Raw genomic sequence first — 27905 nt, forward strand, 5'->3', positions numbered from 1 at the left:
GATTAAAGCACACCAACAATGTCACTCAGTCTCACTAACACTACAGTGCACAACAGAATAGTAGTGAGTAGTGAACACTACTAACTACTCTGACTACACAAATCGAATATTAAGCAGCAGTTTACCATAAGGGAACACCGTCTAACTCTCTAAGATTGTCGCCTATAACAAATAGAATAGATATGGCCGATTTTCTGAATAGTGGAAAACTGGAGCAAGCAAGTAAGCTACATCTTTGTAACAGGTCACTTTTCCATTTTTTTCTTGGCTTGCTCGAGGACACCCTGGCAACCCACCGCGGACCCCCAGGGGTCTGCGGACCACAGGTTGAAAACCTCTTATCTATTTGACCCAAACACTGTTGCCAAATTCTCAAATTACCTGTATGAAATCAAGACCTGCAAAAGCGAAAACTACTTAAAGGGAGGCCATTCATTCCCTAGCTGACTCACATCACCATTAAACTTATCAACTCGTTTATCTGCACATTGAAATAAAAACACAAAATGCTGGAAATACTCAGCAGGTCAGGATTTGAGTTAGATACCATAGAATAAATTTACGGCACATCCAAGTACTTTGTGAATGTGAGGAGGGTTTTCTGCCCTTTCAGAGAGTTCCCGACCCCACCAACTGCAGCTCAGCCTCGGCGACCTTCTCAGCTTCCACCTCCGCAAAGTGATCTCACTGCAACCCCATCCCTAACCTGCTGCCAGAATACTAATAACTTGCTCCATGGATTCCCGTTCCCCAAGGCTCCGTGTGCGAGCGCGGATCTGAGCCTGTCACTGAGCACGGCGCACACCTCCCGCCTGGGATCGGGCCCGCTCCGCCCGGTGCACTCTGGGCTGTTGGAGGACAAGATGATGGCGGCTGTCCCGGCAACACGATGCAGTTTGGGATCATTAACTGTCTTGTGTCGGGCAAATCTGCATTTCAGACGCGCTGTCTTATATTCCACGGCGTTTTCGGTAACTTCTTCCCTTCCGGCCGAAGGTAATGGGAAAGCATTGGGTACAGTTAGACAGAGAGGTGCCGCGCCTGGTAAAAACAAGGCCTCGGTCACTCAGTCTGTTACGTAAAAGCTGGGGTTCGGCTTGTAAACTGCACATTTATTTATGTATTTATACGAGTGTATTTTGAAATAAAAATTAAATCTTTGGATAACGATGACTAGGGTATGAATAATTCAGATTCTGATTGTGTACTATTTTCATGTTTTGCACAAAAGCCACAGTATGACTTGGGTTAATTAAACATTGTTCACCGTGAGCTTAAATTTGGTTAGGATTTGCTGTGTGGTTCCATCCTGTTAGCTGCCCATCCGGCAGTGGAGCACCGATATGGTTAAAAATAAACAATTGCAGCCCATTCATCTTAACTGAAACCAGATTATTGGATTACTTTTATACAAAATAAATATAGCAAGATGAAACTGTTGGATCAGTGGTATAGCCAGTTGTCACAGAATCTTGGTGTTGGGAAGCCGGGGGTGTTCTCTGCAGTCTTATTACCTGTTGTGGTGAATGAATGTTCATATGATGCTAAATAAATAGCATTAATTATTATAATTATCTGGAATACAATAAAATGTTGATACAATGTTAAAAATGTTGTTTAAAAATGGGCAGGCACGGTAGTGTAGCAGTTAGTGTAATGCTTTACAGTGCCAGTGACCCGGGTTCAAATCCGGCCACTGTCTGTAAGGAGTTTGTACGTCCTCCCTGTGACTGCGTGGGTTTCCTCTGAGTGCTCTGGTTTCCTCCCACATTCCAAAGACGTACGGGTTAGGAAGTTGTGGGTATGCTATGTTGGCGCCGAAAGTGTGGCGACACTTGCGGGCTGTCCCCCAAATCACTACGCAAAAAGATGTATTTCACTGTGTGTTTCGATGTACATGTGACTAATAAAGATCCTATCTTTTATCAAATGTTGTTGAAAAATATATTAGTAACAGAATGTAAAAGTGCAGCTTAGTGGTCAATGGTTATTCTTGAAAACAAAATTCCATCTGGCAGATTGTTCAAAAATGTAAAATACATGGAATCCGAAAAGAATTGCAAATTAGATTCACAATAGGCATAGTAGTGGAAAGCAAAGGGCTCAGTATTAAGCCCCTTTTTGCGGGGTGTATAAGTGGTTTTGATGTAAATGTAGAAGCCACAGTTAAAACGTTGTAAAATAGTACTGTGTTTTATCATGAGAAAAAAAGTTCTAGCGTACAAGAAGATAAAGGTATTAATGTTCTAGTTAGGTGGACGCTTGAGTGGCTAATGGAATTCAATCCAGAGAAACTGGGGAGAGTAAATAGGGCAAGGGATGCACATCAAATGGTAGGCTACTAAAAAATGTAAAAGAGCGGAGGGATCTTTGAATGCAGGTACACAATTTCATGAAGGTAGCAAGTCAAGCAGGTAAGGTGGTAAATACAGGATAGTTTCCTTTTATTAACTGAAGCTTAGAATACAAAAGCAGCGATGTCATGCCAGAATAGTGTAAAGCACACCAGGGTACTTTGTCTGGCTCTGGTCACCACATTAGAGAATTATCTGATAGCGCTAGAAAGGGTATAGTGGTGATGTACAAGGGTCCTGCCAGGGCTGCAGAATTGTAGCCATGAGAAGAGACCATTTCAACTGGGGGCTGTGTACTTTAGAGCAAAGGGGACTGAGAAGATAGGATGAGTATAATTATGAGAAAATTATTAGTAAAAACTTACTTCCCCAAGTAAAGACAGCAATAAAGGGGAAAGAGGGCAATTTAAGTTAATTGGTAGAAGGATTGGAGGGAAGGAAAACTTTTTCACTCAATGAATGATGTTCTGTAACTCATTGTCCACATCATATTTACTGTATGTGTAATGTATCTGGATGAGGACTTGAAGGATCATAATTCTTAACAAGGCTATGAACTAGGTGTGGGAAGTAGGATTTACCTAGATAGTCTATTTCTGGTGGCATAGATATGATGGGCTGATGACTTCTTTCTGTTCTATTATATATTTTCTTATACGATTCTATGTCAACTATGGTCATCAAGTGGATAGTTGCCATGCTTTAATGCAATACAGATTTAAATCCACAATGGTGGGTATGCACAATCAATTTGGTGATCAGTAGAAACATTGAAGTTTGAAGATAACTAAATATTTTTGAATTTACTCTTAATCCTGATATTTTTGAATAGATTGATTATTAATTCTTGGGTGGTCAAAGTCCACATATGGTGTGCCAAGGATCAGAAATGTTTTATTGTCTAATTTTTTGTCAAGATTATCCTTGTATGTCAGGTTCTTCAAATTGTTAGCCTATTGTTGTTCAATCTGTGTTACTAAACTGTGCCCAAAATAATGTGACTATTATTTGTAATATTGGAAAAACAGTTTTATGATTTGTTTATTCTTGTACCCCACTAAAAAAGGCTCCGTCTGTGCAAAAAATGAATTTCTTAGCAAAAATTAAATTGTAATATCCAAGTCATCAAAAATATTAATGGAAGAATGTGTGGGTAGTTATTGTTTTTTGTTTCCATATTTTCTCCTTCTTCTGTAATCACTATCTATTGAAAATAAGGACAATATTGATATGTTTTAAATATATTTCAAGAACAGTCCTGTTATTTTCACTAATTTTATTGTATTTCTTCAGCTGCAATACGAGACAATAGACCAACAAAAGAAAAACAAAGGAGAGAGGTAATTATTGCATTGTTCAAGTTATTGTTATTTAAAAACAGATATAATTTACAGTACAGAAATAGAGCAGTTGTACTTTCCTCATTTCCTTTATAGGTTCTAAGATTTTTCTCTCGATAGTTACTTTATCATATTGCTAAATAGCAATATGGAATCTGATAATACTTAAAATATTTTTCAAATCAGTTTTGGATGACCTCAAGTTTAGGGAGGGTAGAAGAAGCAAAGCCAGTCAGGAACACAATAGAGTAGCAAGTACACTGCTTTAATTTACAATATCTTGCCTAAGACACATTTCTGTTTAGCCTTTCTCAGTGAGCATGAAACTGCCTGTGCTCACTCATGTCCCATGCACGCTTACCCGGAGAAAGTTCCTAAAGTTCCTTGCATTGTGCTGAGCCTCACTGTTCAAGGCCTTCCTATTGTGAATACCAGACCACACTCCCAGAATTGCTTTCATAGTTGATTAAATCATGGGGAAGAGAAACTACCTCAGAGATCTCAGACTATTTCTGAAAACTACTCAAAAATTATTAAAAGTTAATCATGTGGACCTGTCGCCCTCACAGCTAATTCTCTCTATTGCAATGAGTGCAGTCACTGAATCTTTTAACGTACCTGTTAGGCCACAGAAGGAGTACAATCAGCATTTTCTTGAGCACTCACGTGCTGGGCACCAGCATTATTGAGAATGGGCGTGTTCTTGGAGCCTCCTCCTCAATTAGCTGTTTAATTGTCCACCACCATTTATAACTAGATGTGGCAGGTTTGCAAAGCTTGGATTTGATCTGTTGGTTGTGAGGTTGCTTATCTCTATCTCTTGCATGTTATTTTTGCTATTTAGCATGCATGTAGTATTGTATTTCAGCTTCATTATCACTTTTTCATTTTTAGGATGCTGCAATGTGCACTCTTGAGCTTGTAACTGACCCAGAGGTTACAAATGTTCTGGTTCAGTTTCTGACAATTGCCAGGGAGTGGATTGGAGACTGATCTGATTAACAGAGATTATGGTGGTGAATGAGCTCAAGGTCCTTGATCTTAATATTCCATTGGTAGAAATTGTTGGTTATCCAAGTTTTGATGTCAAACAATTTGTCTGGCAATTAACAGTTAGTGGTGAGATTAAGAGAGACGAAAGTATGTCAGAGCTGTGTGTTATTAGCATGTGGAAATAGATGCTGTTTTTTCCAAAGATGAGAGCGAGTCAAGCATTGACCCTTGAGGAACACTAGAGAAGTGGGAATTGTAGCATCTGTACTTGTGGATACTTCCTGTTATTGCCCTGAGTGAATTCAGTTGACTAGGTTCAAATGAGGGTTAAAAATGAGACTTTAGTGATTCGATTTTCTATTGACCACAACAAATACTGTATTTGCCCATAGTAAAACAATTGTTCTTAGCACTTGTTATTGTACTATGCAATATTAATACAGTTATGTATTAAAGTAAGTAGGGCCAAGTTTTTTTTTCAAATGCACCACAAAATAACAGTTGTACATCATCCTTAATCCTGGAATTTGCATTCAGCAGCACAGCAATGGTCCCTGTTGATGAGCTTTAGAGAGCCATCCACAAAGGCTCATATTTGATCTCAAGGTTACAGGTGTGATTTCACCTTTCCCATTTGTTACTTGTTGTCAAGCACTGGTGCCAAGGAAGCTCTGAAATCCAGCAATATTGCAGAAAGCAGACTGAATAGCCAAAAGTAGTGAAGAAGTTTTTTTGCTGACAGCAACAGCACAGCAGGAAGTAAAAAGCACAAATTTTAAGTAAATTTTCAAATATTCTCACAAAGCCTCAAATAAAGAGCACAATACATATAAGATTAAGTTAAAAGCTGAAATATGAAAAACTCCATAAAATCATAAATGCAAATTAGAAACCATAGAATTTTGAAATAACTGAATCAATGGCTAAAATATACATGAAATTAATTTTCAGGACCAGAAAGTTTGCACTGTAATTTTACTTTAGTGTGTTATTTAAAATTCAATTAATACGGCACAGTAGCATAGCGGTTAGCGCGACGCTATTACAGCGCCAGCGATCGGGGTTCGATTCCCATCGCTGTCTGTAAGGAGTTTGTACGTTCTCCCGTGTCTCTGTGGGTTTCCTCCAGGTGCTCCGGTTTCCTCCCACATTACAAAGACGTACGGGTAGGTTAATTTGGGTTTAAAATGGGCGGCGCGGACTCGTTGGGCCGGAAGGGCCTGTCACCACTCTGTAAGTAAAATTTTAAGAAAATTTAAATTTAATTTTCATCTTGTGAGGCAATGCATATAATTTTGGCTTTTTACAGCAAGAATAGTTTGTAATTGTCATTGTTAATGAAGATTATCTTTGAGCAGGCTGCAAACAGCAAACATTGTGGCAAAGGACAGAATCATCATCTGGATTTACACACTTAGCTATGCATAGTCATCCTGCAGAAGTTGTCAGTTTCAAGATATGATGAAGAAGAACACCTTAATCTTTGACATTCTTTTTGAAGGATGCACAAACAGAGAGGAATAGGTTTTTAATGTTATTATTTTTACTGTAAATATTCTATCTTTTCCCTGCTGATATTGATTATCTCATCACTGAACAATATGATTTCTTGAACAGGTCAAACATGTGCCTCAATTCATTCAGTCATCCAAATACCCACACTCTCTTTCACCAGTGCACTGTGAGCACAATGTTTTATGTATGAGTTGACTTGTAGAAATTCACCAAGAATTTAGAATCACCACCTAGACTTGACCTTTATCACCTGAAAGTGCACGGACAGCCTGGGAATTTGGTCCTTGTGGACATCACTGCCTCTAAGCTCTCCTCCAGGTCATTGTAGCTTCTTGCCTTTGGTCTGTATCACTGTTGGTTATGTTCTCTGGATCAAAATCCTGGATGTCCCTCCCTAACTATGGTACTGTGGAAGCATTTTCTCCACACAGTTAAAGAAGACAGCTCAGTGCCAAGTCCGCACCTTTTAGGAATATACAACTGACATCCACATCCTGAGAATGAAGAAAGGATCCTTTAATTATATACCTAGTGATAATTCTGTAAGAATGTGATCAGTAATATGTACAATCCTTTAAAAATATATAATTTATATTGTAGCCCACGGCTCCAAGGACTGAAAAGATGGAAGTGGACCAAAATTGGTGCAATGTGTACCCAACTGCTGCAGCATTTAAACCTTCTGTTGTGCCTCTTCCTGTTCGCATGGGCTATCCAGTAAAGAGAGGCGTACCACCAAACAAAACAGGAAACCTGGAACTTATAAAAGTATGTATAGCCTGATCTAATTAAATTAAGTATACTGTAGCTGGTGCAATTCTTGTCCATGATGAGCAGTAAACCATCTTATAAATATCCCCACCTAACAAGAATTCAGGAGAAATACCCATGCAATTGCTCAGACTTTTAATCCAATAGTTTGAAGCGTATAAAACTGCAGCAAAAAAATTGTGTTTTGTCTTAGCTCCCTGCACCTTGTGTTTATAACTTGCACCTGGCTGAGATGTTGCAGAATTTATTTTTAGTGTACTTTGACTTTTCTAGTTTTATAAGAACAGGGTAGAAGTGCAGCTATCATCTTATATCTATTGAAGTTGGATATCCTATATCTTTATTGCTTGGATATCATTCCACACAGGTTATCACAATCCTGTCTGAATGTTGTCGTTTACAGGAGCAAGATGAAGAACATCACTCATTTTAAAACTTCTCCAAATAGCAAAAATCACCAATCCCAGATAAAAGCATTTGGCTCCAGATCCAGTCTCGCATGGAGGTTCAGACCTATATTCCCAAATTACATCTAGTGACACACTTCCAACATTAATTTTATTTGGATAAAATCATGAGTATTGTGTGAGGTCTGAGGTCCTGATCTTCAAACACTCTTTTCCTCAATCACCAAAGACTCTGCTGGTGCATTGAAAGCAATGCAATTTCATCATTGACACCTGCTTTTGCTAAGGGAGAGATCCTGAGAAATGGAAAGTGGTCTGTGTTTTCCAGGGTCTTGCCCTGAGCCTTTGTGGTTAAAAAGCAGTGTTGTCCATCAGGGGCAAGTTGGTAGAGAACCTTTCTATTGTAGATTTTGAGTGTAAAGCCATCTCTTGTATAGTTCAGTGAACAAGTCAGCAATTGCTTGGAGTATGGCCTCCAATCACATGCATTGTCTGGATACTCCAACTCAACTACTGAGATTCTGGTGACTTTAGCTCTGGTATGTAGTTGCTGTAGGTTGAACAATTAGTTCTGAACATTGACTGCAGTCCTGTAGGAAGTTTGATGGAGGTGACATTTCTTTTTACAGGTATTAGCCAGTTTGAAACAATTGCATTAATAACTCTATGATAGTAGAGAAAAACATTGGAATCACAAGATGTAATTTGGACCTGATTATCACAAACATCATTGAAACTATAAGCACAAATCTAATGAAAAATAGTAGTTAAAATTAGGATTTAAAAAAAACAAAGATTCAAATATGTAATTGTACTATATCTTTTTTGCGAAAGGATGTTTTGGGATCTAAAATTAGTAGATCTTTCATATAATCCTTTGGTTTATATGAACTACTTGTAAAACCACAAGAGGTTGGCTTGGGTTTCTTGACTTGTTTATCCAGACCCACATCTAGTAGTGAACTCCTTTCAATGATTTTCGACTTGGGTATATTGAACAGATTTGTTTTTAATCATCACCAGAACTGTATGAGAAACAACTTTGCCCTTCCAAAAATATTTAAAAATAGAATATCTTGTTCTTTTTTTAAAAAGTGGACATCGTTTTCAAATAATTAAATTCCAAATGTGTTTTAGATGTAATTTCACTTAGTGTAATGCATAAAGTTTGTATTGATAATTAGGAAGGGCAAGAGATTTTACAGATTAATTGTTTCAAAATCTATTATTGCTGGTTATAACCTTCTAAAGTTAATAGTTTACTTATTCAACTCCAGTGTAAAGCAGAAAGCAATTTTCTAAAAATGTTGATGAATTGAATCCAACTTCATTTGCACAAAGCACAAAATAGAAATCGTGAATGCCATTATGGGTAAACATTGGATAACATTATTAGAAGTAAATGGCACAGTATTTTGAATTTACTTTGAGCCACATTTTAAGGAGTTTTTCATTCTGCCTATAATATGTGATAGCTATTACTGGAGTGTAGGAACCCGTGTACTAAACTTGAAGCTTCATTTGTAGTTTTGATTCATTTTTATTGTTGTAATAAATATAAGGATTTTCCTGTTTCTAAATTTCTTTCAGATTCCAAACTTTTTGCATCTTACTCCCCCTGCAATAAAAAGCCACTGTGCAGCTTTAAAAGGTAGGTATTGTATTGTTTTTAGGTGTCATATTGTACTAAATGTCTAATTTGTGGTAGATGTTGTAAGATTTGGAACTGCCCTTCCTTTACAATGATAAGAATGCCAGAGCTACATTTCATATTATTTAGCTGTAGAACTGAAGTTACCAAGATAATTTTTAATAGGTGTCACAATTCAGTAGTGCCTGCTTAATAATTTGCCTGTTGTTCAGTTTTTAAATAACGCTGGTTTACTTGTAACTACTTTGCTCTGTCTGCTTGTATTTTTCTTTACTTACGTCTGCTGGTTTGTGAATTTATTGAGTTAGCAGTGACAGTCAATTTATCAATCCACTGCTGCTGATAAGCGATAGTGTTGGTCTATGACCCTACATTGTTGTTAATGCTTCATGTTCATTTCAGTGGATTTTGTTCTCATGTTGCAATATATAGTGTTTTAAATTCTCCATTTGGTACTGTTAATTTAACACAATAACATAGAAATTAAAGATTAAGGGGCACTAGTAAAAGAATTAACATGTAGTTTTAGCAAGAGATCACGAAGGGAAATCATTTTTTTGTCTCTCATTGTAAATGACTTGCAGGATTACGACAATCTTTCTGGAATGGTACCGAGCTTTGATGACAACCATACTGGAATGTTCTGTGGTTTGGGTCCCCAAATCCGAGAAAGGATATACTTGCTTTCAAGGCCATATAGTGTAAATTAATTAGATTGTTTCATGGGATGAGGGGTTGTTCTGTGAGAAGACACTGAGTAAGGTTGACCCACGCCAACATGTATTTAAAACTGTAAGAGGTGATGTCATTGCATCAACAAGATTCTGTGGAAGATTGACAGTGTAGATGCTATCATTAGGCTTGGCTAAAACAAGGGGACATTAGTCTCCAAATAAAGGGTCAGTTACTTATTACTGAGGTGCGAAATCCCATCATTCAGATGCTATGTATCACGGAAGTGTGCAGATAGTCATTTCAGTGCATTTGAGGCTGAGATGACACACAATGAGAATTAAGGTATATGAGGATCAAGAGAAAATGGGCAAGGTTGAAGAATAGCCATAATTTTATTGAATATTAGAGAGTGTAAAAATAAAATGGTAATACTGTGCTGGTCTTGGGTCCGCCAACATAATGAAGTTGAAAATATACATGAACATAATTTAAAATTTTTTGTTACTAACCATTATATGTGATGTTTCTCAACACTTTGCTAAGGTGTAAATAGTGTACACTACACGATTTGTCTTAAACCATTTGTATTAAACCAGACGTATAATTTTATAGTGGTAAGATCTTTATTTGAAGTAATAGAATAGAAACCTTTTAGCTAATTAGTTAGTGCAATAGAATTAACAATATTGATTGCTTAGTATTAAGTGCCCTAAATATTTTTGCTTTTTACTTATTTCCCTGATGTCAGATTTCTGCACTGTTTGGCCAGCAGCACTTGGTAATGATGAAAAATGTGAAGAGCATTTTCCTATTGAAATTAAGACAACTGATTATGTTGCAGCAGGACCTTCTGTCCGAAATCCGAATGCTAGAGTGGTCACCTTGACGGTAAGTGATGAATTGCTAATGGAAAAGGACCATCATATATAATTTAAGGTTATGTCAATTCTTCCACACAGTGATCTTTATAAAACACCTTTCTTGTTGAGGGTTTGCTAATGGTAGCAAAGAGCAGAATGAATTTCTGACGGTTGATCTACCAAGATAATAATTGAATTCTGTTAATAAATGTGCTATTTTGTGAGCTGCTTCACTGAAATCAAAACAACATGGATAAAATGGATAGTTTCTGGGCAGTTAGCTCGTTCCCCATATTTTCAACTCATGAAGTCACCTATTGGATACAAGTTTGTGGTGCGGAAACGAGGCTGATAATGTCTTCCTTTAGCTGAAACATGCTATTACTGGAAAAGCAATCCTGAAGTGAATGATTTCTTTTTGTTCTGCTTCTCTCACTCTAAAGAACAAATCTTGTTCATTCCAGTAAAATGTGATACCATTTTCACACTTTTGTTTTGTGAAGTACCAAGCTTCAAGCAAAGCTCTGAAACTTGCAAAATATAAGTAATGTAGTCTATGTTGTTCTACCTATGTTAGTATAGATGAGACACTCTTTGAACCAATTGCTCAAAAGACCAGTGTTGCAAGATTGTATTATGTGTTGAACAATTTGAGAAGGAATTGGTTAAATATATAAATGTGTGATTAAAAATGGCATCATGTATAAAGATGGTTTTCAACTTCCTAAAACACAATCTCAGGAAAAGTTGAAACAAACAGTACCAATGTCATTCGTATACCAACTACTATAAATGAATGGTTCAGATGGATTTAATATAAAGAGGTCTGAAGAAAGTGAAACAGAATTCTCCAAGAATAAAGAAGATAGTCTTGGGGACAATTTGCTTTTATACAGCATTGTTAATGAAGAAAGATGCCCCAGAACCCATTACAGATGTATTCTCAATAAATAAGGAAGCATCATAAAATGATTCCTTTTAAAGAGGATCTCATGCAGAGGTATAGAAGTTGAAGAATTTAAGGAAGTAATTTCAGAATGTAGAATTCAGGTGGCTGAAAGTGGGTATTACACAATAGGCTGGAGTCGAATGGAAAGATTGTGGAGATTGGTTATGGTGCTGGGAGATGCTGGAGGAATTTGAAAATGAGGATTAGAGGACAAAGAGACATTATGTCAGCAAAGGCTGAGGAAATGATCCACATTGTGCACAGTCACAGGGTCAGTGTTCTCTTGGGTAACATCGTCCATAACAATTTAATAGCCACATATATGGATGATAAAAGATATTGAAAGAGAGAATAATAGAATGCCTAGTTAAATACGATGTGGTCAGGAGGTTTTACTGAAAACAGTGCAGTTCCTTGAAGAATTAATTTATTTTGTTCGCAGTTGAAGTTGTGTTTCTGATTTCAGCAAAGATTTTAATAACTTATAATGATTAGTCTGCAGGCACAGAAAAAAAGTAAAGCTTTCTGAGTGGATACAAAACTGATTGGACCAGTAGGAAAAAGGATGCTTGCGAATAGATCTATTTCACTGCAGCAAAGGGCATCTGGTTGCTACCACAGGAATCACTCCTGGGGTCTCTACCTAACTAGAAATGGGAGAATCTAAGAGAAAGGGAGAGAGAATGGCTGTGATCCCTATTAGTTGCGGCATATGTGAGGTTGTTTTTTTTAAGTTGAAGAAAGTCGCAGGTCTTAGGGCTGTCTAAGTGAAGTTTAGCTGCATAGTAATTGCTTATCATAAGTTAAGTTTTGAGTATTGGTTGTTGTAAACTCTGGGGTAATGCCCTTCATTGGTTGCTTCCATGTGCTTGCTTCATAGCTCCACTGATCCAGGTTCAATCATGATGTCAGGTGCTGTCTGTTTGCATATTCTCCCTGTGATTCCAGGGGTTTTTCCAGGACTCTGGTTTCCTCCCACATCCAAAGGAGATAAAAACCAGACCCATGGGAAAACCCATGCAATCACAAGAAGACATGCTCATTCGTAGGTTAATTAGCTACTGTAAATTGCTTGTAATGTAGGAGAATCAGAGTGAAGTTAGTGGGCATCTGAAACAAAATAGGTTACAGGGAAATAAATAGAATTGTTCTAAAACCCAGCATAGAGCTGGCCCAATAGCCACATTCTATGTCCTACGATCACCATGGCTACCTGTGGTGTTTCTGATGCCTGTAGTCCATTCCCATTCAGCAAAACGACTGTTAGAAATCAGTTTTGCGTGCAGAGAAGTCATTGAAGAGGCAAGGGAACCTCTGTCTTAAGAATGAATGGTGTGTAAAGCAATAAGCAGTGAGGCTGGAGAGTGCACTGGAGCAGCCAGGCAAAGCATTATTTTTGACCCAACCCTTTAAATAGCATAGTTTCAGGAGAAATGGGGTCAGTAAAAGCTCATTGTTCAATGAATGGACAAGAATTCTCATTTTTATTAGACCAGGGAGGTTGAAAATCATGCTGGAGCTGAAGATTGGATGTTGATGTCATTTGGGAAGTTTTACATGGTATCAATATTTCTGGTGCTATTGAAAATTCTGCTGGAAATTGAGGGAACAAATTTCCTGCAAGACACTAAGAAGCCAAGAAATGGACACAATATTGCACTACTATGTGTCGAGTCTTTTTCCAGTTGCGTGGTACTGTTTTATTCAGTGTTGTGAGGAGGAACTTCTTTTATGTCCAGCTTTATCCATTCATTTGTTTTGACTAGAAACCACCTCACTATTGGTTACAGTCCCAGTAGTCCTTTTAATTGACTTATTCGGTTTTCTCAAAGTTTAGCCAGATAATTGAAAAATAGCTTTTGTTTTGACAACCTTGGACACTTAAAGTACACTTGCAGATCATTCTAATATAAAATATCAAGAGAGAGAGAGACTCTACAATGGACAAATGTTGACCCAATCAAAATGTATAACATTTCTCACTAATGTGAAGTAGAGAATCTTATTTTTTGGTATTGGTTTGTTAAATTACCAAAAAATAAATAAATGATCTTAAAGACTGAACAAGCAGCACAGTTATATATGACAAGCAAATACAAGACTTTTATATTCAGTAAAAAGGGGAGAAAAGTTCACAGTCATCTATAGTTTACATTTTAGGACGATAACAAATACTGCCTTGAGGGAACATGTTCTGTTTATTCAAGTGAATACCATGGCACAAAAATTTGTACAATGCCAAAAAAAATTCTGAATACGTTTACCACCATTCGCTTTCCTTACTTGTTAGTGCTATTTTTCTAGCTTTAAGCTTGCCTAAATAACATCAACAGTCGTGCACTGTCCAAAGTTCATCATCTAGAACATAGAACAATACAGCAGTGGACAGGCCATTCAGCCCACAATGTTGTGCTGATCTTAATGCCAATTTATACTAAATATCCTTCTTAAGATAAGATCTTTATTAGTCACATGTACATCGAAACACACAGTGAAATACTTTTCCTGTGTATCCTTCTCCTGTGTGTCATCTATATCCCTTCATTCCCTTCATTTTCATGTGTCTATCTAAACGCCTCTTAAACTCCACCAAATTACCTGATTCCACTAATACCCCTGGTAGCCTATTCCAGGCACCTACCGCTCTCTGCGTAAAACAAAACTTCCCCCGTTTAACCTTAACCTGATGTGTTTGACATTTCTACCCTGAGGAACAGATTCTGACTGTCTACCCTGTCTATGTCTCACATAATTTTAAAAAAATCTGTCAGGTCTCCCCTCAGCATCCTAGACTTTAAGGAGAACGTCCCAAGTTTGACCAACCTGTGAGATTGTGAATCACATTGGTTGAAAAAAAAGACAGTCATTGTTAACTCACAGATGAGCCAGCATTTCTTAATGCTGAAGTCTCAGAAAGTTATTTAAGAGACCAATCATATTAAACCTACTTTCACAGCCAACTGCTGCACACCACAGTACTTGGTCACAGTGTACTCTACACACAGCTCCCACTGAAGACTAAGACTTCCTTGTATCTGGAAACATTTTATGCTGGAGTCAAAGCCATCTTCCAATGCCAGTTGTCTGGACTTTTTCAAGTGTGACATGGCCATACAACAGATAGCTCCCAGGCGCCCAAACAATCTGAGAGCAAGGAGAGCTCAGCACCAAGCACCTTTTCCTGTCAGATTTCACAGGGGTCTTTGTTATCCACTTCATAAAACAGTAATGCCTACACAGGCTGTGCTTCAACAAAGTAGTCCTTACTCACATCTGTGACCTAATAAAATCTCCAGTACAAGCTTGCACACATGCCTGCACTACTTGCACACTGGCAGTCCAGAATGTCCTCTCTCAACTTCAGGTTTACTTCTATTCCACAAGTGCTGATCTATGAAGCAAAATAGTTTACTGATTCCTGTTGCATTAGAGAGTTAATTATCCTGTCTGGTTGAGTGGATTAGCAGTCTATTCTTGATCTGCCCACAGGAGCAGGCAAACTGACCACAGATGTTTGCTGCCATTGCAGCTTCCTCAGTGGGCAGACACTCATAGGTTGTACTCATGCCTTTAAAGAAACCTCCATGAAAACTTTCTGCCAGGAATGCCTGACTGTGGCCCTGGTGGGTTTCTGTAACCACCTTGAATAGCCTTCCCTCCTAAAGTTGAGTCAAATCAAATCCAGTTTATTGTTTATGCATGTCCATTAAGGTACAGGTGCATGAAAAACTTGCTTGCAGCATGCAGGTTCAGACAACACACAGAACGTAAATTATACAAGACATTGAAGAAAAAAAGTGTGCAAAACAAGACATTGGTGCAAAAAGAAATCAAAGACAAATCCATGGTAGTGCAAGCGGTAGAATTAGAGTTGTGCAGGTCAGTTCAAGAACCTGATGGTTGTTGGAAAGTAGCTGTTCCTGAACTTGGTGGTGTGGGACTTCAGGATTCTGTACCTTCTGCCTGATGGTAGCAGTGAGATGAGGGCATGACCCGAGTGGTGGGGATCCTTGATGATAGGTGTTGCCTTCTTGAGACAGCACCTCTTGTAGATGCTTTCAGTGGTGGTGAGGGCTCTGCCTGTGATGGTCTGAGCTGTGTCCACTACTCTGTGCAGCTTCTTGCTTTCCTCTGTGTTGGAATCATCATACCAGGTCATGATGCAACCAGTCAGGATACTTTCAACGGTACATCTGTAGAAATTTCTAAAGTGATGTGGGTGATGTTATCCAGCAAACTCTTGAGGTTCCTCTCAGTAAACTTGGGAATCACTGGAGCTACCACATGCAAACAAGCAGAACTTCAGTGCCTAGAAAATGGTGGTAATTTTGTTCATGTATTCCTTTTAAGGCCTGGTTTTTTTGGGTTCTTAGCTGTTTTTAAGTGCTGGCAGCTGCTAAGAAACCCAACTAGAGCTTTTTAGTACAGTCAGCTGTTTCTGAGATGGTGTAGTATTACACAAAGGAGACCATCAGCTCTGTTTTGTTTTAAGTAGTGCTGTTGATTTTACACCATCTTTTTAAGAGCCATAGGTTTCCTTCCTAGTGCAAGCAGGTTGGCAGCTGCTGGTAATGATGAAGGAACCTAAGATGTAATTCGAGCACCTTTCTGTGACCAAGGTCATGGAATCATTCATCAGACTCCATGGGACGATGTAACTGCCTGAAACTCCATCCTTAGCTAGAACTCAGTAAAGGCCTCTGATCTCCAGGACTCTGGAGCTAATTTGTCCTTTTTTTTGCTATTTGAATAAGCAGGAAATACAAAAAGAACACAAGCTTCCTGCTGCTGCTGGCCTGTGGGAAATATTGCTACAGTAATTTTCCACCAGGAACTTGTTCCTAAATGTAATATTTTTTGTTTATTATGGTTGTACTTTGGAATTTTTTTTATTCAAGATCAGTGGCAAGACCAGCATTTATTGCCTGTCCCTAATTTCCCCTGAGAAGATGGTGGTGAATCACAGTGTTATTGGGTGGAATAAGCTCAGCATTCATCTGTGTCTGTCTTTTCCCACCAACATACCCCTCTCCTTTTTCCTCTTCTCTCCCCATACCCAGTTGCAAAAATATAATATATTTTTTGGAAAAGATCCCAAACATATTCTTATAGAAGAAAGAAGCAAAGTTTTAATCTCAAGTTGGCTTTTGGAAAATGAAATCTCATGGTGGACATTGGTAATTGTCATTATTGCTGGTAAATTGGTCTCCTGAGCATGGTGAGCCCTGACAAAACTACAGTAGTGATTTATGAGAACAGGATTAATGAAATTCAATGTGTTAATACCTCTTCCATCAACAGAGACAGGAGACAAAGTGCCTATTTGCTCATATCCAATTTCGAATATCAATATTCTTCCCTTCAAAATCAATCACTAGCAGCTAAGGATATTGTGTTTTAGGATATAATATATGCCGTAATGTTATTCCTAAATGCATTGAAAAGGTTGACTTGAGGATTGGTAACTTTATGTAAGGACTGTATTGCTATAACTTCAGGTTTATAAAATATTGCTTTGAAACACTGTTGGAGCATAGAAAGGCACCAGATGGTTACATCAGTCTCTTGGGGGAAAATAATGGTTTTGCTTATCTCCTTTTCATTTAATAATTGACCAATATAATTCTAGTCATATATTGTCTGTGAAAACTGTATAATTTTCTTCTTGTATTTTAAAGATTAGACTTTCGAGTCTCAATTTGGATGACCATGCCATGAAGAAGCTCATTAAACTTGTAGGAAGTCGATACAACAAAAATACAGATATGCTTACCATTACAACAGACAGGTACAGTAACATGAAACAGATGTCAGTTATAAGAAGAATTAAGGTCACCAAGCACTTAATCACTGTCTTCATTAGGAAACAATAAACCCTAATGCATAATAGTGAGATTACAGAGTCCTGCAGCTTTTTCCCCATTAAGTATAATTGTTCAATGTTACATAGTCAAAACATTACAGTTTTTGATTGCTTTGGAAGCAGCCAGAATTTCAGCTTCCATGCTGTGTCTGCCTCAGGATTATCTAATGTATTGAACTCAGTATTATGAATTGGGAAAGAAAAAAATTCCACCAAAACAAATTGACTATTTTTAATTTTGCAATGGAACAGATGCCATCTGTGGAAGGATAAACTTATTATTTCAAGTCAATAGTCTAGTCAGAATAGGGACAAAGTTAGAAATGTAATAGGTTTTAAGCAAGTACAGAGGAAGAAAGGGGAGGAATGATGCAATAGAAGTCTGTAGCGTACTTGATTAAAGTTAGGATTAAAGTCCTCAACCTTGTCATTTTGCTTCACTCACTCTCACTCTGATCCCTCTGTCCCCAGCCTACTACATTGTTCTAATGGACCCGAATTGAAGCTCAAAAGTCAGCCCTTTGTCTTCTGTTTAAGATACTTAATGGCCTTATAGATTCAACATTGAGTTCAATAATTGCAGATCGTATCCTCTTTTTTTCCAGACGCCAATTTCTGATAATTATTTTGCTTTTGTCACTTTAAACTTCTCCAGGCCCAGTTGTTAATTTCCATTCTTACATTTTTGCATCTCATCTTTAATTACTCTCATAATACCCTATCACAGACATCTTTCGTTTTCTCTTTCTGCTCCACCCAACCTTCCCCTGGCACCCCAACACCTTCCCGATGATACTACTTTTCTTAAAGCCTCTTGCATCTCTTTTACCAGTTCTGCTAACAGGATCTTGACTTGAAATGTCAATTCTGAATCTTTCTCCACAGAAGCTCAATGACCTCTTGAATACTTCCAGCATTTTCTATGAAGAAAAAATTGCTATCCCACTCTGTTCTCTTTGACCTCTACATTCCCATCTTTCTCCCTTGTCTCTTCTGTATGTTCCAGCTGTTTTAAATCACTTTTGCTTGATCCATTGTTACCTGTCTGAGAGAGTCTGCATGCCTCTGATATTGTTTTCTTTACCTCCATAATTGCCTCAGGAGTGTCTTAAAGTCACATGGTTGGCTGTATGTTTTCCTTATTCATATGTTGTCCCTTAAAGAGTTTTGTCTCTGGAGATCCACCTGGCGATATCCAGTTCTACTTGTCGTCATCATCATCAGTTATTAGTCCGCCTGCTTGCTGTCAAATTATTTGAGTGATATTAAGCAGTGGTTGAACTGTAACTTGCAGTGACCTTATGTTAGCAAGTCTAAAGCCATCCTATTTGATTCTGGCCAGAATCCCTTCACTCTTGGCTTGGTTACAACTGCTCCCGAGTTGCTTATTCAGAGCAAATATGATGATGCCACCTATTAATCCCTTGCTCAATTTCTAAAAACTCAATTTCCTATCCATTATTTAAACTGTTGACTGCTGTCTTTGTTTTAAACCCACCACAAACTTTCTCCAACCACCTTTACCACAAGCATATCCTTTGCTTTTATTATCTCAAGGTTTGCCTGTTCTAAAATCTTTATTACTGTCATTCAAAGCTGCATTTGTAAAATCTGGTTGCTGCTCCGTACTAAGCTCCACTTTTCCCTACATTCTTAATCTTTTTTAATTTGTTCCTGCCTCCCAGTGCATTGAATTTAAAAGTTTCATCCACATTTCCCCATCATTACCTCTTGCCCTTCCCCAAACTTGGAACCTGGAAAGCCCCATCTTCTTTCAAATGTTTTAACTAGTATGCCCAACACTCCCTGGACATCACCATGTATCTACCATGGCTTAACCATACTAAACTTGCCTTTGCTCAACAAGTTGTAAACATTCAGCTGAGGAACTAAATACTGAGATACTTCAGTGCCTCCAGATAAAGAAAAAATGCTTGATAAGAATATCTTGCGTTGCTTACATTATCTTTACATCTGTATATGAATTACACATATTGAATACTTTTCTTGCAGGTGTCCACTGCGGCGGCAGAATTATGATTATGCCCTGTATTTACTCACTGTTTTATACCACGAATCATGGGTGAGTGAACATTTTTGAGAACAGAGCAATAGTTGATATATGGTGGTTATGATTACTTACAATTCATCTTTTTTATGTTTTTTAAGTGTGTTTTTCATGTATAATTTCTTTGAATACTGACTTAGCTAAAAGAAGAATTATTATGCATCTATTAATGCTGAATAACTTGATGCTATTTAGCAAGATTTCCAAGGTCAACAAACATCAACCTATGCAGTGAGGCCGGCCTCCCCCCCCCCCCCCCCCCTTATGAAATGCTTTAAATTCATTATTTTACACTTCCAAACTCCATTGCTATCAATGCTTAAACACTAATCTTTTATTACTGATAAGGAAAGCTATTGAGCTGGTGGCAGGTGGAAACTTCCAATGCCAGCAGAGTACAAATGATGAAAGATTAGGAGATGACTTGTTTATTAATGGTAGGTAAACCCGCACTCTTCTGACTATAATGTTACTTAGGTGGGGAGGCCAAGTTACCTGATATTTTTGTGTTGTGTATTTTATATTCTGAATACACAGGAAAGCCTTTGGTTAAATGTCTGCCTTTCTATTACCTTTCAGAACCAACATCAATAGTTAATGGACGTGTCAATCAGTTCTAATTGTACTTGATTTTTGTGAAATATTAACAAGCACTGTGACATATTTGATTTTCCATGGTCAATACAATCTCTTTCCAGGTAGCTTAAAGATGATGAAGCTTCTCATTACAGGAGTTGCACCTGTCTCATACACTTTCATGAGCATGAGTACTGTTAAATAATTGCACTATTTAGACATTAGTTATTGTAGTAAGCTGTGCAGTAAGAATCAATACAGTCATAATCCATGAATTGATTGCCTAGTTAACAAAATACCAACATGCTATGGTGAGTGTAACTTTACTGTGTGATGAAAAAATGCAATGTGAGAACATGGCCCACATCAGTCCATGAGAGCCTGGTTTTCTTGGTGATATTCCATACATGGGATAAAAACATCATTTGCAAATATCAGGATTGGTTTAATATATATTTGAAACAAATACTCAGACATTTTCTTTAGGTTATGGTTTACATCAAGTGATGCAAGTTCTGAATTTATGATAATATCTAAAGTTAAAATGCGTTCAATGATGCTCTATTTAACAAAATATGGGTACTTACAGCAAGCAATTTATAGAGTGACAGTTGTTATGGAATGTAAAGAAGAACATTATGACTTCAGGTGTTTCAGCGAGGATATTCAGTAAAGAAGTATATAATTAAACTACAGTTTCCTATTTTGGTGTACCAAATGTGCCAAAGTCAATAGGGACTCCATGGGAAATTATTTCTCACTTAAAAGTTTCATTGCAGGCTCATGCTCAGTGTCTGTCTGGGTTTTTCTGCTTGGACTTTGAAACTTTGCTTGTCTTGGAACAGAATGATGCAAAGTTACTTATGTGTTTCTTTCCTGGAATAATATTTTGTTTAAATTGAAGTTAATGTCTGCTAGCATGTTATATTTCTGTTTATTGGAGAAGTTAGGAATATGTGTGGGAAAAGCATGTTTTACTTGGTATAACAGTGATTAAAGTGCTTGATTGTCAGCTCTAAGAGAGACATTCACTGCTCAGCAGAAAACGTTTGATTCCTAGAACACATCCCTAAGTGGTCTTTTGAGCATGAGTTGTCAGATTTGGGAAATAGATCAAATTAATAGCATGGATTACTGCTTTATGTTCTTATCAGCCTTCTCTGTGAAATACACAATGGAAGAATGCTGTTGTATTAATATGCTGAAAACACTGTCCATATTTGTTTAAGGCACTGTTTGTGCCTTAAACAGCAGCTTTAGATTCTAACTTAAAGCTTTCATTTAATCTTGACCAAATGTTGGAGATTTTACATCAGAGCACTTTTTTAACAAGAACAAATATATTTCTGTTGAATTGTATTGGAGGAATGCAGAGTCAGAACGCATTCATTAAAAAATCCAGGAACAGCTGACTCCCTTGCGTTCAAACAGATGTGTCAAGATTGTTGATGGTTAAATAGGAAAATGTCAACAGCTGCATGGATAAATGCTGACATTTCTCTGCAAAATCCAGCCTTTTTTTTTAAAGTATGGATGGAAACACTTGCTTCCTTAAAACGTTACAAAAGACTCTGCTTAATGGAGTCCTTATAAATCCATTGTATGGAGTAAAACTTAATCCAAAATGTAGAAAGGAATAGGAGATGCTCTCTTTGCCTTATTTGCACTGCTTAGTGAATTCTTAGGTAAAGGGTCAGTTTTAAAGTTACGGGCTGGAGTTTTCCACCTAAAACACACTATTTCACTAATTTTCAATGAACTGCGACTAGTAAGTGCATTTGTGGAAAATTCTATCTGCAATGTTGGGCCAGATAATGCTCAACCTGAGCCATGCTCCAGTTGATCTCCTTGGTCATGATAATAAGTCACAGTCCCACTTGTCAAATTGAGCTCTAAACTTTGCTGCCATAGCTGTCCTGAAAAGTAGACTGGTCCATGAGCAAAATCTAGATCTTAGGTAGTGGATCCTAATATCCCATTCCAGGAGCATTAAGATGTCATGGGTCTTTTCACCTATTGCTAAGTATCTGTAATAGAATTGAAAAAAAATTTAAAAAAACATTTGATTGATATAAATTAAAATAAGCTGAAGAACCAGAACCATTTACATTCACTTTTTATCTAGGTTAGCCACCCTGTTCAGATGAATGTGGCTCTTCTGCATGGCTGTTTTAAAGCTGTGGAGCCAGACACAAAGTGAATCCAGCCCCTCAACAGTACAATTGAACTCCAACCCCGGGGTGCTGAATGTGGTTGCAGAACAAGAGACCAGATGTGCTGGTATCTGATCACCAGCATGTTCCTGACTTCTGCACTGCAATGCACAGAAGTGAAAATCAGGAACATGCAAAAAGCATCTTGCCAATAGTTCTTTTCTGAACCAGCAGCAATGGGTAAATATGTTTTGGCCCATTGCTTCATGCAGCTGCAAAGTTAAAAGCCCTTATAGCAGTACAAGAATGTCAGCCTGATTGTCACATTTTTGTCTGGTGTAATATCATACAAAGATATTTTGTATGTTGGGTTACATGTTTTTGAAGGAAAAATAATTTAATAGAAACCCGAATCTATTCACAAGACACAAATTACAGTGTTATTGTGGTGTAAATTACCTATTGAGATTTTCTAATAGTGTTTATGCTGCCCCCAGGTGGCTCAGTAAGTTTGTTTCTCTTACTTTCCCTTTTCACTGGTGCAAGTGCAGATGGTGACAGTGCTGTTCCTTGGTATTGGAGTATACTTATGGCCATGATGTTTGCAAGAACAGTTGGCTAGTTGCAGTGTGCACAATGGTGCATAATGGACATTTGTGCCTGCACACTGCAGTATGTAAGTTGAGCATGCATGGGAGATCATCTGACTTCCCACTCAGCCCTTGCACTCACCATTGAGTCGAGGGTCATTCCATAAATTGCTGAGCTGAGGGACTACTTGTATTTCATACCTGGTCCTCAGCTTTTTGCCAGATTTTAATCTTTTTTCAACGATTTCTCAGAAGGTCATCAGACTGGTCCACATATGGATTCCTCGTTCCCACAGTACCCTGCACCTCATGAAAGCATTGCAGCAGCTACCCTGGCAGTCCATTGGGAGCTGTGCAACTGCAGATGTTCAGTTCAGCTGCAGACTGGTGTGAGGTGTTGGCATAATCCAAACTATTGGAAGGATGACTCACTGTCCTAAATATCTCTCCATGCCCTATGGAAGATTTCAGGAAATAGTCATTGTTTTTTAATTAAAATGAAAATTCTCACCCAGACAAATCACTTTGCAGTCCACATTCAACCTTAGTCCAGAAACCTTGACTTTCTGGGTTTTGTTTCAAAGTTGCAACTAGGTTTTATGGATGGTGGAGAAGATTTTCAGTCCACTGGGTGTAAAACAGGCCATGAAAATGAAAATCAATTAATTTCTATAATGTGGATTTGTATATCCTGTTTATACCTGAGGACTTTGTTGAAAATGTAACAGCATGTGATCCAAACAATTCAGACAGTTGAGAAATGTTATGCTCTTCAAAATTTGTCCATAGTCTGGAATTTTTAATAGCCAGCTTGTTCTGTGCAACACGCAACTAAACTATTGTCAAATGTTGCCTTTTTTCCTCTTCTCCAGAAAACAGAAGCATGGGAATCTGACAAAACTGAAGCTGACATGGAGGAATTTATTTGGGAGAATAGTCGATCTGAGAAAAATGCTTTGGACACAATCTTCAGGATGATAGAAGCAGAAAAATTCTTATCAATCCCAAAAGAAGAAGTGGTTAATTCACCAGAAGTCAAAAACTACAAGAAGTCGGTAGTGAATATTAAAAATGAGGGGGAAACGGAAGATAACATTTTACAGTACAAAGAATCTGTAAAAAAACTGCTAAGATTGCCCACTGCAGCATGATCCATAAGATGTTGTAGATGACATGATTGATTTATGTTCAATTAGAATGTTGGCTATACAGACTTTGTCATTAACCTTGATGAAGTAGCGTGTTCGTGTAAATGGTCTTGACTGGAGAAAAGTGTTAAATTCTAACTTCTGTAAACAAATGTATTTTTGCCTTACAACTGTGCTTATATTGCAAATATTTCAAGTCTGTGAATAAAATGTTGACTTTCTTTTTCCATCACTGTACAATCCATACACAGGCTGTACACAATACCTCTGCCAAAACTTTTGCACCCGTTTATTTTCCTTCCCATCTTTTAAGTTCTTCCTCAAAAGCCATCATATTAACCAAGCTGTTAACACACTACCCAATGCATGCCATCCTTTTTTAATCTATGCAATTGTGTTTTTCAACTTCTAAAAAGTTCTTTGAAGTTTTTCTATATTCAGATCAAAACAATGACTTTTTTATTTGGGTAATGGTTATTGAAATGTGCAAAAGGTTTAAACATATTGCTGAATGATCATCAAACTAAAATATTAGCTGTGCTTCTCTCTTTATAGATGCTCCCTGATCTGCTAGGTATTTCCAGCACTTTCCATGTGTATCTTTGAAGATACTGTGAATTATAAATGAGTTTTTTTTCTTCACTTGAGTGGAGGTGCCATTCAAGTTCTCAGGCTCAATCTAATTTGCAGTTTCCTGCTGTTTGTGCACTGATGATAGCAAATGGAACTGTTAGCATTCATTGAAATAAATATTCTGCTGCATGGGAAGCTGTGGGATAATCTTAAATATAGGTTGTGGATTTGTTTTTTCAGGTTTTTGTGTAAAATGTTATTAGTTTTATCAATATTAAGGAATGCTTTCATTTGGGATTCAAAGATTATATCATAATGGAATGATTAGTAACACGTGAATCATCTGAAAAGAAATGAAATGAGGATGACATACCAAGAATAACAGTATGAATTTCAATAGATTTTTTAATAAATTAGATTTCTTGAACACCCAAGAAACTTACATATGTTGTGCCAAGCAAGCATGATACACTTGATACTATTCACTATTAAAATTATAATTTTTAATTGACCTTTTGCATTTCTAGTAGGTTTGAGGTATCTCCACTTTCAATGTTGGATTTCTTGTGGGAGATATCAACCATTTTTACTGAAGAACTTCAGAAGGAAAGGCTAGCTACAGCTCTTCTATCTGTTCATAAGATTCTCAAAACTGAAAGTTTAATAAACACAGATTAGAATTAACATTCTCTTTTCAAATGCCTGTCTTAGATCGAAGAAACACTATTCCAGTAAAGTGGATCATTTAGAACCACAGGTACAAATCAGGGGAACCAATTCAGCTTCAAGTTAAGAACGAAACCTTTCTTTTTAGCCTGAATGCAATATAGAATTGAATAATGTCATTTGTTTGAGAAGTAGAAAAGCATTCTGAAGGTGTGCTACATGACTCTTCCATTTACCTCTATTTATTTCTTTGGACAGGATGTAATATTAATCAAGCCTGGCTTTTCTGAAGTTACAGCCTGTTTTATTTTGTGTAAGATGATGCCTGCAAATCAGGTGTGCAAGAATAATGCTTTAAAATAGAGATTGCTTATAACTTTGTTTAAGTAAAAAGCCACCAGTTAATTGTGAATTGCAAGTAAGGTTCGTCAAAGATAACATTTTAAAAAATACAACAGGAAGAAAATAAGAATTTGCCATAAGTAATAGCATTCCTACATTGTATATCTACTAAACTACAAACATAAATCTCAGGTTTGTGGCTAAATACCACCCAAGTTGAGACATTCCTGTTCAAATGTTGGATTTTGTTAATGAAATATACTGTATTTCATTGTGACAGTGGTTTCATTCTTTGCAGAATGTTGTCAGAAGTCCAACACAGTCACAGGTCAGCTCCTTTCAAACCTTATGTACTAACAAAATAATTTATGAATACCCAGCATATTGATTTCTCCTTATCTTCAACTTTTAGCTCATTTCCTACAAAAAAGTTAATTAAACATTTAGTTGCAAAATATCTTCTTTGGAAAAGCTTGGTGTTGCAGTAGAGTTGTCATGGTGATACCTTAGCAAAGTGATCATTGTTACAGTAGTTTTAGTGAGAAAACAGGAATGTAGTTTCAATTACATTGTTGTTTGATTTTTGCAACATGATGGTGCAAAAAGCTTTTTTTTTCATTCTAGTAGTGGATTGTGTCTGGATGCTTTGCCAGGAGGTGACTTATCTACCAAACAGATTTGAAAATTCTATTTGAGTTTTACAGGTATGTAACATTTTTCATGTATGTTCTGGCTTGTGTTTTCAGCATAAAAATCCCAATTCTGCTTGTGAATATCAACTTGGCATTAATGTAAACATTCTTACAATATTAATAGTATTTGCTGGTATTTTGGAGAAAGGTATGTGGAAAAGCATTGCTCTAGTTCCAGGCAAAACTATATCTTTTGGATCCCATGTTCATCATATCTATTCAAGTTTGTCAAATACCCCATACCAAACTTAACAACGATGTTTTAGAATAACCTACGTAAATTTTACTTGAAAATAGTAAATGACAAACAGTTGAGTTAGCAGTTCAGTCTTCTTATTTTGCTTGTGTCAGTTAGCCTTGCAGACTGAAAAGAGAATTCAGTTATTCCCCTGTCCCATTCTGCCATTTTTTGGACTTTGTTTTAAATAATTCTACTATTACTTGTATTTTAAAAATTTGAGAAAGTTGTTTATAATTTTTCTTGAAAGCCATTAATCGTTTGTGGAAATTAGTGGCACATTTTGCCACCATACTTCAACAAGACTCCGCAAAAAGTTCAATCATCATCTGAAGCTAATAATGACAAGCTCTTCAAACATTGTGTTAGTTACCTATGTTATTAAGTAATTGAATTTATAGCTTAATTCATTTGAAAAATACATAATTACTATCCAATCTGGTGTGTCGTTTTTCCCTCTTACTATCATGTAAATTTGTTGTGGGGCATAAATGAAGAAAAATCCGTTTGGAAATATCAAAGCACATACTACTGCAGTGTTGATATATGATTTAGTTTTGTTTTCATCTAAAGATACAGTTGAAAGTTAATTCATGAAGCCTCTGTTGCTCAGTTTCTAGTTATATTGCCTGCTCTATGCTTTTGCATTTCACTTTTGGGCCTAATGTTAATGTTACAATCTATTATGCTAAGATATCAAGTACTGATAGCCATACATTAAAGAATTACAAAATAGATGAGTTCAGACACCATGAAAGGAAAGAGTTAAGACAATATAAAACAAATGTTAGTATCTAAACAGATTTGTCATTGTTTAGATATACTGTATATATGTGCAAATGGTGTGAATTTTCAGTATTTAAAATTCATTTTAAATTGTCTCAAAATGTTGACAATTCTTTTAAAGGAATTGTCACTGATGCTATTGGTAGATAAATAGTAGATTGTTTGTTGCTCCAGATTCCAGCATCTGAAGTCTCTTGTTTCTCCACTTTAAGCAAACTGTTGTTCAGAAGCAAAGTCAATTTACTCTTTTTTTCCAAAGACTGGAGAAGGCAGAAACTACAGCAAATGTTCCCAATAAAAGCAGAGTAATTTTCCCAGGCAAAATTGCAGTGAGGAGGGGATAGTAACATATTAGTTGCATAAGATTACATGTGATCGCCAAGATATATTGGCAATAAAATTATAAAGTTCATTCCTGCTGGCTGTAGTGTCGTCGTTATATGCAGCCTTTTGTTTTAATTGTCACACATAACACAGGAGTCACATTTTAAGTATTTGAACGGCAAGGTTGCACGTTCATAATAAATGTAATAGTTCTGATAATAACATTGAAAATATAACCTAGAAGATATTATTGGGTAAATGTCTCACATGTTCATGTTTTATGAAGTACTATTCAGTGAGTGTTAAAATGGGAAATGAGAAAAATAGAAATGCACAAAGCATTGGTCCACTAAGATCACGTAAAGGTTTCA

The 27905-nt window shown here is 37.0% G+C and overlaps 1 protein-coding gene across 1 annotated transcript; it reads left to right on the forward strand.

Annotated features, from left to right (window-relative positions):
* Nucleotides 1-27853, forward strand: mrps35 (mitochondrial ribosomal protein S35). The gene is made up of 8 exons (XM_052030456.1): nucleotides 1-996; nucleotides 3648-3694; nucleotides 6803-6970; nucleotides 8971-9031; nucleotides 10455-10594; nucleotides 17194-17303; nucleotides 19392-19461; nucleotides 23638-27853. The coding sequence occupies exons 1-8, from the start codon at nucleotides 864-866 to the stop codon at nucleotides 23914-23916; spliced, it is 1008 nt and encodes a 335-aa protein (XP_051886416.1). The 5' UTR covers nucleotides 1-863; the 3' UTR covers nucleotides 23917-27853.
* The last annotated feature ends 52 nt before the right edge of the window (nucleotides 27854-27905 follow it).

This window comes from Pristis pectinata, chromosome 15 (genome assembly GCF_009764475.1).
Source record: "Pristis pectinata isolate sPriPec2 chromosome 15, sPriPec2.1.pri, whole genome shotgun sequence".
NCBI classification, from domain to species: Eukaryota; Metazoa; Chordata; class Chondrichthyes; order Rhinopristiformes; family Pristidae; genus Pristis; species Pristis pectinata.

Excerpts from the sequence above, each read along its gene's own strand:
- mrps35 (XM_052030456.1), top strand. The coding sequence starts at position 864 with ATGATGGCGGCTGTCCCGGCAACACGATGCAGTTTGGGATCATTAACT. Across the intron at positions 6,971-8,970 it reads GAAACCTGGAACTTATAAAA|ATTCCAAACTTTTTGCATCT; the intron begins GTATGTATAGCC and ends AATTTCTTTCAG. Across the intron at positions 19,462-23,637 it reads TTTTATACCACGAATCATGG|AAAACAGAAGCATGGGAATC; the intron begins GTGAGTGAACAT and ends CCTCTTCTCCAG.